Source organism: Thermobia domestica, chromosome 3 (genome assembly GCF_964235325.1).
Source record: "Thermobia domestica chromosome 3, izTheDome1.hap1.1, whole genome shotgun sequence".
Classification (NCBI taxonomy): Eukaryota; Metazoa; Arthropoda; class Insecta; order Zygentoma; family Lepismatidae; genus Thermobia; species Thermobia domestica.
In genome coordinates, this window is record NC_137456.1 from 252844266 (window position 1) to 252859425 (window position 15160).

Sequence of the window (15160 nt, forward strand, 5' to 3'; positions counted from 1 at the left end):
TAAAATTTATGTCTTCTCGTATTATTAGTTTCTTCCACTAGACCTGGAAATTGCAAAATTAATACCTGGAAAACCTGGAAAATTCAGGGAAATTGAGTTCCATATTTATGTATGAACCCTGCTATTTACAATTTTTTTCGAATAGCTAGAATTGTACAAAAGGGTGTTTTGGGAATGGTATAACAGTAGGTTTCTGGGGGTGTTGTTCGAAATGAAATAAAATCTTTAAGTTTTACGTCCCACTATTATGCTTGCTAGGCTACAGATGACTTGGTGTTGTTCGGTGGGGGTCAATGTTGCCAATTTTGGGAAAAGTCACTAAATCAGGGGAATTCGACCTCAACGATAGCGTAGGGTGACCATAAAATTTTCAGTTAATAACGGGATAGGTTCTGGCTTTTAGATCTACCTTTGTTCTTACCAGTGCCTTGGGGCCGCGGTGGCTCAGTGGTAGTGCTTGGGGTTCCGGGTTCAAACCCTGCTCCCGCCAAGTGAACTTTGTGGTGTACAAACACCGTGTGCGTGGGTTTTCTCGGGGTTCTCCCGTTTCCTCCCACTTTCTTCATTCCACCATTTCATTAATCTCTCATCATCACCGTCTCCTTTAGCCTAATCGGCATAACCGTGGGACGTAAAACTCAAAAATTTCATTTCATTTCATTTATCAGTGCCTTGATATCAGAGTTCCCCCTCTCTCTCTCTTTGTTACTGAGCGGGTACTTATGAAAAAGGAAAGACACGTTGAAGTTTGTTCAACACACAACCAACTGCTAAATCTCTGCTGTCTTTCGAGCAGTACTACGAACTATAGAGTATGTTTAATATAGGGAATTTCAGTTCAATTTTTGCCTCTTTGTTGTTATTAATACTTTTAAAAGGAGTAAAGGTACTGGGTTTGTTATTTACTTCTTTCATTTACATAAAATGGGACGAATACTACTTTTTTCCATCTACTGACGGGAAGGCCGGGAAACGCCCTTAAAACGGGACTGTCCCGGTCAAAACGGGACGTATGGTCGCCCTACGAATAATTTTTCCGATTGGAGACTTTTATGGGTGATTTTTAAATGACGATTCAGCTACTTATACATTTAGCGACTTTTTGCTGCAAACAAAATTTTCATCTGTAGAGAAGCATTATTAGTTCAAAACAGTTTTTGAACTAATAATGCTTCTGTTTGTTCTTTTTTCTGTTTGTTTGTTTTAATCAGCGCAAGTGATGAAGAGTTTGGAAATACAGCGTACCCACTGGCCCACAATCCTGCATTGTTATGTTGCCCTTGTCCTCTAACGAAGAAGAACTACAAACTTGATGTCCTTTAGTTCGCAGTTTCCGTTGAGAGACACACGTAATACATCTTTACCGATAGCAAAAAGATTAGCTATAGATGCGTGAATAAAGGCGATGTGGATGTTTGTTATATTTGTTCTTTGGGGTCTTTTAATTATTCTGCAGTTTTTCTTTTACAAAAAATTGCTTAACGTAAGTACTGTAGTGTTAATTATTTCGGAACTATTTTGACTCCACAATATGAACAAAAGTACCCGAAACAATCTGAAATGATCCCTGAATTCAAGGATTGGTTGCGCCCTGTTTACAAAGATGTGAGTAGAACCAGCGGCGCAAATCTGTCTTCAACATTGGGGGGGAAGGGTAAGACCGTTACCATACTTTTTATTTTGCGATGTCCAAAATAGTTATGAAGTTGAAAAACAATGTTGTGGAGTATCAGAGTTGTCTTCAGCATTGGGAAGCTGCAGATTTGAGGCTTATTCTGGGAGACGTCTATTTTATCTCACGTTCCTTTGTAGCAATTGGACAAAAATCATCAAATTTCTCCCAAAAAACACATTTCAAATCGGATTATTGGGGAAAACTCCCCCTCAGTTCCAAGATTGAAGGGGACATGTATCCGTCATCCCCCCCCCGGGATTTGCGGCAGTGAGTAGAACATATTGTTTAGTTTACATCTACAACTTTAAAACAATGCTTATAGACAATGAATTTCTCGATTATTTTTTAAAGCGACTTTTCACCCAAAATTCGAGTCGCCACCTCTCGTTTCGCAAACTTATTGTCAACATTTTGGCAACACTGGTTGCGGGGAGAGCTACAATGGAAATGAAAATGAAATGAAATCTTTGAGTTTTATGTCTCACGGTTATGCCGGTTAGGCTAAAGGAGACGGTGATGATGAGCAATGAATGAAATGGTGGAATGAAGAAAGTGGGAGGAAACGGGAAAATCCCGAGGAAACCCTCGCACGCAGTGTTTGTTCACCACAAAGTTCATTTGGCGGGAGCTGGGATCGAACCCGGGACCCCAAGCACCAAAGGTGAACGCTCTACCATTGAGCCACCGCGGCCCTAAGAGATTGAGAGTCATAAACTTAGTCACTTTCAATTTTGTAATATATATATATATACTGTATATATATATTACAGTATATATTACTGTATATATATATTACATCACTGACTGATAACTAAAATGCTTGGATTGTATATATAAAAGTCACCCCCTGCCCGTAAAAAGCTCCATTCAAACTCGGAATCGAACAATTGCATCTGTAAAGCAGTGCTGAGTTGATTTTAACGTTCCTTTCAGCAGCAAGGCTGTATGAGACATGGACTTACAGATTAACGTGAAATCCGAACCACATAAGCTCCGGCCGGGAATCGAACCCGGGTGTCCCACGCCAAAGGCGTGTACACTAACCACTTAGCCACGAGGGAACCCATCTGGGTAATAGTTAAGAACAGGTACTTCTCATCTCCCGTGCACGAGGATACATCTTATTGTTGCACTACCTAAACACCCTAAGTACAAGGGCAAGAACTCAGTCTATTACCTGCTTTTTAACATCCTAGATCAGCGTTTCCTAACCTTTTTCAACTTGCGGCACACTACGGATGTAACTTGAATTCTCGCGGCGCACTCATAGATATTATTATTTGTAAATATAAAACTAGTATTTTTTCTGCGATTATTGATCTCCTTCTCACAGAGAAGAAAGCTCAATCACTGTTTTTTTCCCCGTGGTAAATTATTATGCTTATTTTTCATTCTAATTTAAAAATATAAAACAATTGCAATGAAATATTGGACTCAGGTTTTTAAAACTAAGCTTTCTTGTTCGAAAACTGTATCCAACCTTTCACTAAGAAGTAAGATCACTAAATAACGAACGAACAAACAAATCTTTTTTACTTTTAAAATACAAATGTATTTAATTTGTCGAAAGGATTGAATGTTATTTTAAATTTTCAAGTTACAAAATAGTCTGCAACAATAAAGAAGCAATAATAGTTACAACAATGATAACCAATATATATTTTCAACATTAAAAATGTACAGAAAAGTAACACGGTATGAAACTTAAAGTTGTAGATTCATAGTAGAGGTTCATAGTAATGTGAAATAAAAATATACATTTTTCCTTCGTCTTCCAATTTGATTGCTATAGAATTAATAATTTGCTTCGACTTCCTCGCGGCACACTAGCGGCCCATTCACGGCACACCAGTGTGCCGCGGCGCACCGGTTGGGAAACGCTGTCCTAGATAGTCAATGAATAATTCCTGAAAGTATGGCGTTTCTCGTCCTTCCCTAAATGGGAAGTACGGCTCCTTAACTATAACCCTCATCTGTAAGGCAGTGTAAGCAACAAAAAATTTAAAAAAAAAACAAAAAAAAAACGCACACTGGATGTTTGCGCAACTGAGGATCAAAACATCCTCAATGGAGTATGAGAAATCGTAAACGTCAATCAAAGTGTGTTTTTGCTTATTCATTACTTCGTTAATAGTTAATTCCTTCTAGAAATAGTGAAACAATACTATGAAGAAACACTAATTAAACTAATAACTATTACGTTGTGTTTCTTACCATACCGTTTTTACCAGCCATAGAATTTGAACCTAGTACTATACTGCATTAGTCACGCCGGAACGAAGGGTGAAATTCAAACGCCTGGCACTCGTAGGTGTTGAAGCTGTGTTGTAGTTACGCGGCCTGCGTTGGTACTCCTCAACATAAATACGTCACTGCCCAAAACCAGGAAACATCACAGACAGAAGACAGGGGCACAATCAGTGCCTGACACTTCACGAACTCAAACCCGCCAAGACTCAACTCAACATGACCTTCAATTACGTTCTACAGTAGAAACCAAACCAATGCTAAGGCACAAACTTACCAACTTCCTATATGAAAACACAAGAAAAAAAAAATTCAAACTTTTTGGTTCCAAAGTGATGCCATAACAATAATACTAAAAAGGTTTTAATTCTCAGTAACCCAAACATTAATTAACTAGGGAACATAACAAGCAAAAATAAATAAATAGAAATCAAATCAAATTAAATTTAAAAAATAAAAACCTGACAAGTAAGCTCTCCCTGACTACTTTTTTTTAAAATTTCAGTGAGGCTGTAAAATATATCAATATCTTCGTCAAATATATATATTTCAATGTAAACAAGCTCTTTAAACAAAAGAAAGCTCTGTAGTAGAGCGCTTACCTCTGACCTGTTAGGTCCCTGGTTCGATTCCTGCTCCCGACAAATAGCCTTTTGGTGAACACTGTAGGTGTGGTTATTCTTAAGACTTTCCAGTTTCCTTACATTTTCTTGATTCCACCATTATCATGTATCTCATCGTCACCTTCTCACTTACGTTTATGTACAATCATGGGGCGTTAAACTAAAAGTAAAAAAAAAAAAAATGCAAATATCCTAATAAAAATGAGTTTTCTAGACTACACAAGTGGCCCCGCGTAGCGTAGTTGCTAACGCTCTCGCCTTCGGTGCGAACGGTCCCGGGTTCGATCCCGTTGGGGATCGATTTCCTCAGTCGAAAAAGTATCAAAAGATTTTAAGTCCAGCCATCCTGAATGAGATTTCCTTGGGTTTTCCTCATTCACAGCAGGAAAATGCCGGAGTGGTACCTAACATATAGGTCCCAGGCCGTTTTCTTCCTTCCCCAATCCTTTCTTCCCTTCCTTTACCCGGATAGTGTGCTCATCGAGGGACGTCATCCCTCATATGTGACGGGCTAACAAGGCCATTGATGCCGAAAGCCCAGAGACCTAAAGCCTAAATCTTCACTACACAAGGGAATTTTCGCGCTGAAAACGGTTTCTTAGCAATTATGTTAAGCAGTCCTGTAGTAACTCTGCACCACGTAATAAATCGTCACATATAAAACGGAATGAATAAACACATAACATTCATTTTGCTACCTTGTAACGTAAAATGTTTCAAAACATTAATATTCAAAGATTTATCAAAATTCAGATTCACCCATTCCATTCTCCTCAATCATTAACGAGTTGTAGTCATAAACTATATTACTTACTTAGTACTATACTAAAGCAAGTTACACTAAAAGAATATATAATTAATGGAATATTTAACTAAAGTAATAGTTAACTAGTGCACTTACCCAGGTTTTTGTTTCCTTCCTCTCTCCTTTTCCGATTGTAACAACCTCGTTTCGCAAGCAAAAGACGGTAGTTCAATGACGTCAGCCATGGCGAAAGAAAGAGTGTCTATAGGCGGTCTGGATCTCACGTACAGATGGACGTATATAACGTATAACTGAAGTACTTAACATACGTATATGTATGTAAAATACAGAAGATTGTTAGATGTCAGACATTCTGCAGCGAAATGATGTAATATCTAAGCGGGTAAAAGGCAGTACCTGTGTAGTATATGGATAAAGTACGCTCCGTACAGATTTCCTTAGTAAACATAACGAATCCTTGTATTTGTACAATATACCGCTGTCCGGATAATGGATTTTTCTCAGTGTAGTTAAAAGAAATCTCACATTAAAAATAATAATTTCCCCTATAAATTAATGAGCTAAAATACAAATATGTCTCAAGTATTCAACATTCTTTAGGATTAGGATTAGGAATTAGGTTTCTGGGCTTTGGGTATCTATCGCCATGTTAGCCCCCCACATATGAGGGATGATGTGCCTCGGCGATCAGATTGTCCAATGAAAGGGAAGGAAGGAAGCGATATGGGACCACTATGTTAGGTATTATGTTAGGCATTTGCCAGGTATGGATGAGAAAAACCCAGGAAAAACTCACTCAGGATGGTTGGCCCGAAAAAACTTTTACACTTTTTCGACTAAGTGTCCCCACCGGGAACCTAACCCATGACCGCACGTACCCAAGACGAGAGCGTTAGCGGCTACGCTACGCGGAGCCGCTTAAAACCTTAATACAAATGTAACTGAAAAGTAAATATTTCAGATTTGTATTATTTTGTTATTCTACTTCCAACATACATTTTCATTAATAAAAAGTTTTCGACTGGATTTGGAAATAATAATAATTTATAATGGTTTAAAGGAGGGTTTAGGGGATACATAGGCAGAGCAGGGTCTAAAAGGTAAAATCTGGGAGATGGGGGCAACCAGAACTAAGACTATGATAGGTATATCATGAGTTTACTATAAATTTTCAAAAATTTATAAATAACAGCTTAAATTATTTTGTTACTCAAAAAACTGTGGGTGGCTAGCCTCTTCCCCTCAGTCCCGGGCTAGTCCACCTCTGTTCATAGAAATGAGGAAATGTATTAATTTGTTCTTGGAGACAACGGTAAATGAACGACATATAAATATTTACGATTTGTCAAATATTCTAAGAACCAAGACCTAATTTATGAATATGCATAATCTAAAATTTCATTCCCAGTTTGGATAAATTAAGAAATGACTAGAGAACAAGACAACTCAACGCAAGAAAGCAATCCAGTCGAGTAGATGGGCTTTGAAAATTATATGTTCCGAGGACCAAAATTACTTGCCTCCTTTATAAAGACATGACACGAAATCCAATATAAGATACCCTTCTGTACAGCACTAGTCTGTGCCGCGCGGGGAAAGGCAAGGCAATCTGAAATTCAGTTTTGGTAATTCCATAATCGTTCCAGCAGACCCTGGCTGATTCGGTCACAGATGACGTCGTACGAAATCTCCCCTCATCTCATTTCTTCTATGTCTCCCTTATGTACTGAAAATTCAACCACACGAACTGATCTTAAAACCCACCTGCTGCTGCTGAACACACCCTTCTCCTATTCTAACACAAACACAGATGGTAACAGAAGGAGGGTGAACGGACCAAAGGAACGAATTTCTTATGTAAAGTGTCGCCACATGTGGTGCGACTTAAAGGCCGTGGAGAGGTGAAAGTGAAACTGAGAATATGGAAAATGTGAACCTAAATGTTCCAATTACATATGCTTCACACGACTGAAGAAGACGACCGAGTCCCACCTCCTTCTCCTTCTCTGCGCCATCTTGATCCTGTCTCACTTAGTTCTCTGGGACAATTGCCAAACAGACAATTCCCTCGTTCACGGCTGAAAATGGGAGCATTTCCAACGCTTTTGCAGAATTTGCAAAACTTCTTCTTGGCCATCGATAACTTGATCAGAGCTATTTGTCAAAAAAAAATTCTCCACTCCTGGGTATTGAAATTTTAAAGTCATATAATATTCTATTGATTTTCGTTGTCAAGTATCTCAGGTTTATTCATCAATAATAAATTAAACGTTTAAGTGTTAGTTTTGCATCCTGTAGAGAGGGCAAGAAATATAATTACTTTTTGTAATTCACTTTGACATATTAAAATAATCATAAACATGCCTAAACGTTCAAAATAACTGATTTACTATTACTAGGACTAAACCACTACTACTTATACAAACTATGGAACTCCCAAGATTTTCTACAATGTTTTTATTAGGTTACTTTCCTGTTTGTTAAGATAAAATCTTGTAACGTAAATTTGACGCACTTTAGTGATAACTACAGCTCTGAAATTTTGTACAGACCCGGAAACCCGTTTATAATACAATATTTAGACATAATTTTTTTTACTGTTGCTTATCGTTTGCTATAAAATTATAGAATTAATTATTTAGAAATAATTTTTCATCATCTATTTCTTATACAACCCAAACCCTAACAGAAGTTTGTTTTTTAGAGACAACTAGGGTTCGCACTCACTAATCTAAATCACATTCATGCTTTCGCACTCGCTCGAGCTTGCTTTCTTCGATGGAGCTCATCCTAGCTCGATCTCGCGCTTATAAACCCAATTGTGCTTGCGCTCACTAGCTCCATTGAGTTCGGATTCGAGCTCTGGCTGACTCCACTTAAGAGAGTTCGTGGCCACATGGGCTTATACTCGTTTATTGAACTCGAGGTAGATTGAGCCTAGAGCGAGGCTCGCGAGTTTGAACATGCCAGGTTTGAACATCTCTCGTCTTGACTACTCATGTACTACCAATACTGCTATATTCTTGCCTTCCTTCGCGCCTTCATTTGTTCTCTGATTCCAATGCTACTTCTACTCATTCTTTGAGAAAAGCTTTGGTGCCAAGTCATACATTTGCCATTTAGAAAATGAATGCTGTATATCTGTGTTAACAACTAGCATAAGTACATCTTCTTCGCAGAGGGAGAATACGATTTTATAAATATATATATAGCAAGATTTCTCGTAACCGACACCCAATTAACCGGAAATCTTTCTTCTTTCTTTGTCTTGACACTTGATTAGTGTGAATGTTGTAATCTGAGACGAGCCCATGCCTTGCTGGTGAAATGTCATATCATGTCTTATCTGCATTTTAGGTGATACGCAAGATCCAACTATTGCAGGTTGACATTGAAGGCATTAATTGTGGCTACATAGTTCGTCTTAATAACACTCATAAATGTGTTCGCAGATTGCTCCTGATCTTATATATGATTGCTCTTTTATGATTTGGCACTTCCTCGAGACGTGATGATCCGCCATGTGGTGAAGAATGGCTGGTATCACCCTTCCTAAAACTGCTTGACGTTTGAGACATAGGGATAAATATGTATCACGATCAATCCAATGTAATCTGCACGAAAATTGAGAACTTGGAGAATAGATTTAGTCTACTTCAGCTTGAACAGAGGAGTTTGGAGCTTCGTAATAAATAAAGAAAGATAAGTCCTGAAACACTTGAAATCATTCCTGCAATTCAATGTAGAAAGCAGGTGTTTCCTGGGTCTCCCTGATTTTAAATAATGTGGTAGTAGAGTCAGAATTGAGAGTCTGGGCAGATGTGATAGTCTTGAGGTAGAAAGACTGCACTTCTTGAATGGAATAGTTTGTTCCTAGTATTTCTGGTGTTGGGCTTTATCTTCATTTTACCTGCCATGCTGAATGACCGGACAGCCTCTGCAATTGGCCGCATGGTATCTCATGCAATTGACGCAATAGGCAGGAATAGCTGGCGTTTTCTTGGAACATTCGTACAGTAAGGTTTTGCTTGACACACTGCCTACGAGTGGACAAGCCTCTGGCATTTGTAACCTTGAAGAAACTCCAGAGCTTGGTAAAGATTAATTTTAATCTTGAAACAACGAAGCCACAAGTTTTCTTTAAATATATCTGTGGTCTCTGACTTGTCATTTTAAGTGAGGAAGAATAAAGACAGTGCTGCTCTCCTTGCTATTTTCTTCACTGAATGACCAGGAACTCATTGAGTTTCAAGACATCGTGGATATCGTGTGGCTTGGTGTCAACAAGTAAATTCCTAATGGCAGCCTTTAAAGGCGGATTCTTTGCGCGGAGGGTTCGTAGCGTTTTCCATCTTGTTATGTTGGCAGAATTTGATCACCTAGTTGTAGGCCGATGAACTGGAATATTTAACTCTAATAAAATATTTCATGATGGTAAATATAGAGACCAGTTGGCATCCTTGCTGGATAAGATCTGCAATCTCTTATGCTAGAGCATTAGGGTAGTCGTAAATGAAAATGTATACTATCTACATGGTAAATCCAATGAGTCAGCTGGGGAATTTGCTTCCATCTGATTTCCTGGAGCAAAGTTAGCAAGAACTGGAAACTGATTAGACGTGGAGATTGGAGAGAGTTACGATGTAGGTGGTAAACGTGTGGACTTCTTTTGTGGTTGAAACAATTGAGCTCCTACACAGACGCTCTTTTTAATGTAATTTTCGCGACTAGGTTCCTATCCTGCAAACGACCAGATGTTCATGGCGTAGAGAATCTGGCGAGAAAGTCAGAGATAGATGGAGTGTTGCCCTTTGTCCTTCGGCGACAGACTTGATGCTATTTACACGGAAACTGTTACCTTCCTATTGAGCATCGAGATATTCTGCAGAGAGAGAGAGAGAGAGAGTCAGCCGTTAAATGCGATGAATCTGGAGTTGGTAGTCTACCTGACAGAAAAGCAGTTTAATTTAATTGAAATCTCTGAAACGGAGTATAGATGTGTGGAAGAATCGGGAAATTTTTATTTGTCATATTCATACTGAAACAACGACAGTTTTGTATTCTTTGTTGATTTGCCTCAGGCAGGCAATTTCAGAACTACCGCTTCATACAATAGCTTATTCTAAGAATTGTCTAGCTAACGCTCTCGTCTTCGGTGCGAGCGGTCCCGGGCCCGATTCCCGATGGGGGCACTCGGTCGAAAAAGTGTAAAACATTTTTTCAGGCCAGCCATCCTGAATGAAGTTTTCCTGGGTTTTCCTCGTTCACAGCAGGCAAATGCCGGGGTGGTACCTAACTTATAGGTCCCAGGCCACTTCCTTCCTTCCCCAATCCTTTCTTCCTTCCCTTTCCCCGGATTGTGTGCTCAAACGTGACGGACTAAATGGCCTTAGATGCCGAAAGCCCAGAAATCTAAATCCTAAATCCTAAATCTAAGAATTGTCTAAGAAAGATTACATGAGTTCTTTTGTAAGTTGCTTGACCGTAACTCGCGCCAATAAACTTCAGTTGCAAGTTCGTTGTATGCCACTAACCGAAATGAGTTTACAGACATTTAAATATGAAAAAAGTAAAACTAGATAGGGAATATGTTTTAGTTTTAAGTGTTTACGATTATTATGTTATTTACTTATTCAGTTATGTAATGGGTGCTAGACAGAAAATAATGGGAAAACGAATTTCGCATGCTGCAGTTTTTACAGATAACATCATGAAATAATGAAATAAGTTTCGAATTAGCAGCAGGGGTAAAAGTGAGGTTGAACGCGAGGGGACGTCGTGCCCTCACTTCTATAAAATATCTAAGGCGTCCCCCACTTCCTAGAAAATTACAAGTGCAAAGATAGGCAAAGGGGGCGGCTTGACGTCATGCGTCCCCCTACCTTTTCAGATGCACTTTTACCTCTGATTGCATCTATATCGAATTAGCAGACAAAATTTTATAAGCGTAACCGGACAAGTCCCGTTGTAGCCCGTTACGAGGTCTTGCTGTACTAATTTTATATCATCTCATGTGTAGGGTGGCCATAAATTTTTTAAGCTGAAAACGGGACAGGTTCCCCCGTTTGAAAAATCATAAGAAATGCGAAATAGGTCAGTGCGGAAAATTGCTCCTGTTTACCTTCGCAATACCTAATATATTTATGTTGTAATATAACATATGTATATAAGCTATAAAATATAAACAGCATTTAACTTACAATACAGTAGGGTATGCTGCTACCTGCATTTGCTCCTTTGCCCTAGCTCGAATCCTTGATATTACATTGCGTGAGAAGTTGGCTCTTGAACTGAAGAATGTCAGAAGTATTTCTCAGAAGAACCTATCTTCTTGAGAATACCTTTGTTCTTCACTAGTCTTTGATATAATACTCAATGAAGTTTACCGGAATATTAAACTTTATATTTTCCTCTTCTAATTTACCAAAAACTTGTAAAAGGAGTAAAGGTAAAGGTCATTTACTTCTTTTACTTACATAAAACGGGACAAATACCGGTACTACTTTTTTCCCATTTACTGACGGGACGGCCGGGCGACAGTACCGGTCAAAACGGGACGTATGGTCGCCCTACTCATGTGTGGCTGTTCGTGACCCCACTTCGTGAATTCTTGACAAACTTTTGCCAAGCCAAGCATTTAAAGTTGGCGGCGAGGCAAATGATCGACACAGTCTCCATCATTTATTCTCTCTTTCTGTGTCAATTATTATAATTGAAAAGCTCAAATTCCAGATTTCATGTCTCTAATATTATAGGTTTCCGAATATGGAGATCTTATCATAATGATTCTAATCCCCATCTCTTCCACATCGAACTCCCAATAATTATTCCTTAGTAGTACCTTACATTAGTGGTTCCCAAGCTGTGTGTCGTGACACACTGGTATGTTGCGAAGTCCAATAAGAAGTGTCGTAAAATTTAGAATTTAATAATAATGAGTATTTAACAATGAGTTAAAATCAACGTTGAGACAGAGTGTACTAGTCAACGCCTCCAGTACTACATAGAGTTACTACTGTGATAATATCGTGTCAAACACGATGAATTTTATAATAATAATAATAATAATAAGTATAAGTTTTGGACACGTAATATATCAGACTTAAAATTTTGCAATTTGTAATCATGGACAATGAATTTTCAGTATCAGAGCGATTTTATAGAAACGTATATACTTAACACTGTTAGAATTTATATTATTATCAATAAAAAAGCTAAACAAGAGCGTCGCGGTATCGTGAGTGTTTAGTAAAATGTCAGAAACATTTGGGAACCACTGCTTGAGGTCACAGATCCTCTGTACTATCCCAATTTTACATCTAGCTTAAGCAGTTCGGCCAAGAAATTGAAGAACTTTTATGTGTAATCTTTGACAGCTGTATTTCATGGCAATTAGACAGCCAAAGATTGCTCATACGCCCGAAAATGTCCAGTACAGGAAACCATAAGAAGTAAATTTAGTTTCCAAATGCCATGTTAGTTAAAATAACAGAAAGTAAATGTTCTGGACAAATATTTCTTTCCCTTCATTAAATTTGAGTTTCACGCTTTTCCTTTTTTACAATATTTTCATGAAAGTATCAATAACTTTAAAACTTCCTTCAACTGCACAGCATCATAATCTTTTCCTGTTAGAAAAGAAAATATTTTTTATTTGATTTTTTCTTTTGTGTGGTTTTGTTTTCTTTTTCTCCTCAGATCCTTCGCCCGATTGGATTGTGGGAGTGTCTGGTTTGGAACTGTGCCGAAGAAATTGCAGTTGGGTGGAGTACAAGGTACTTAATTTATATCCATGGGATGCAGGAACCGACAGCGGGATAACTTACACTGTAAGTGATTTTAATCTCTCTTTCTTTCTTTTTCTCTCTCTCTCTTATTTTCATTTTCTTCTTTTTCTCCTTAAAACCTCAAACGAATGTAGCAACAAGTTTCACTTGCATTTTCTGATATAAAATCACTACAAACCTTTGAAAAACTAACTGGAGTTTATAACAGAACAGTAATTTTATCATATGTGTTCTAACTTTATGCTATCAGAAAATTACATTCAAGAGTCTGCCTTGATTTTGTTCCTCTGTCCATGAGAAACACTAATGTAATAGCATTTGTTTCAATTTAATTCAAAGGGGTTTGTTTACATATTTTAAACAAGCAAGAAAATATTTCAATTAAGAGTACAGATTGACAGTGGAATACGTCTCTGTTGAGGGTCTGATTTGATTCCAGCTCGCGCCAAGTAGGCTTTGTTGTGGACAAACACCATGTATGTGGGTTTTCTCAAGGTTCTCTCGTCTTCTCACACTTTCTTCATTCCACCATTTTATTCATTTGTCATCATCACCGTCTCCTTTAGCCTACATGGTAAATCGTGGGACGTAAAACTCAAAGATTGCATTTCATATTCATTTACGTGTTTGTCGACTTGTTCTTGTAGCGAAATCTATCAACACTTGACTTTAGTTCCGTTGTGAACAGATTTTTGCATATTACACTGAGTAATATCTCTTATGAGCATTAATTGTAGGATGAATATACACAAACTCATTCTAATGACATTATCTCATATCTTCCTACTTTCCCTTCTGAATCTGGTAAAGTAGGAAATTAAATTTCTAGTTTAAAGTCATATGTTAAGGCTAGGAAAAACAGGTGATTAATGGAAATGAATGATTGCGAAAGAATTGGTGGGATGAAAATGCGGGGGAAACGAAAGAACCCCAGGTAAATCCCCGGACACAATGTTGTTCAGCACAATCTTACATGGTCTGGGATGGAAACCCCTCGCACTAGAAGTTAGCACTCTATTACTGAACCTCTGTGTCACCCAAGCAGGAAATTCATGCATATGTAGGCAAAAGATTAAGGTTTTTTTTTTTTTTTTTTTTTTTTTTTTTTTTTTTTTTTTTTTTTTTTTTTTTTTTTTTAGAAGTAGGTAGTTTAGATTCAGAGTGAGTTTTGTTTTCCGTTAGCTAAGGTCATACAAATAGAAGTTCAAAATAATACTATCAAATAACTTAGCTTATCCTATCCTACCATAACATGTCGTAAGTCAAGGAAGATGAGATTGTTTCTATTGCCCCCCTCTGCACAAGCTGGATTATCCATATTCTATTTCAAACGTTACCAAACTCTGGATTATAAGAAAGCAAAAAAAGGTCCCCTACTTTAAACATACAATGCTTGAAACAACACAACGGTATCGAGCGACGTAATCACTTAAGAAGCACAGAGAGATGGTAAAGCGGCCATTTCACAGTACTTCTGTTAACTTTTAGACATCATCGGCCTCTAAAATTAGAAAATACGGTTAGATAATAGATAATAGCATTATTTATCCGTACATTGTTAAAAGTAATATTCTGGAAGGTAGTTTATTGGTATGTGATTGTGATGGAACTAGAAAAGAATCTTAATTAACAAAGTAAGAAACGAAATAAATTATTAAATTTAGCCTCGCATGATTATTGCTTTTAGATTTAGAAGAAGGATGATTAATTAGACTGAATTATTATGAAGTAAGTGATAAAATCTGAATGTGAGAGGGAACAGAAGAACCTTGAGTAAAATTTATGGACACGATGTTCTCCACCATGATATTATGTGGCCTGGAATCGAACCGAGAACTTCTCGCACCATAGGTGTAAGCTGTATCACTGCAGAAATGGGTACATCACTCATGTTTTCCCTTAAGAGATCCGCCCTCACCCTCACTCATACTAATTTCGGTAGATGAGGGTGAGAGCATCAACAATATTTGAGTTTGAGGGCGAATTTGTGTGAGTTGATTGAGGCTGAGTGTGAGGATATCAATAATGTTTGAGTGTGAGAGTCAGTGAATGTGAGTGTGAG

General features: G+C 37.8%; 1 protein-coding gene across 3 annotated transcripts in view; it reads left to right on the forward strand.

Annotated features, from left to right (window-relative positions):
* LOC145681019 (spondin-1) overlaps nucleotides 1-15160 on the forward strand; it is a 541475-nt gene that overhangs the window by 444389 nt on the left and 81926 nt on the right. For all 3 annotated transcript variants that reach the window (XM_081752306.1, XM_081752308.1, XM_081752307.1), the window contains exon 7: nucleotides 13010-13140. In XM_081752306.1, the coding sequence (XP_081608432.1) occupies nucleotides 13010-13140 (131 nt within the window). The remainder of the gene's footprint in view (nucleotides 1-13009; nucleotides 13141-15160) is intronic.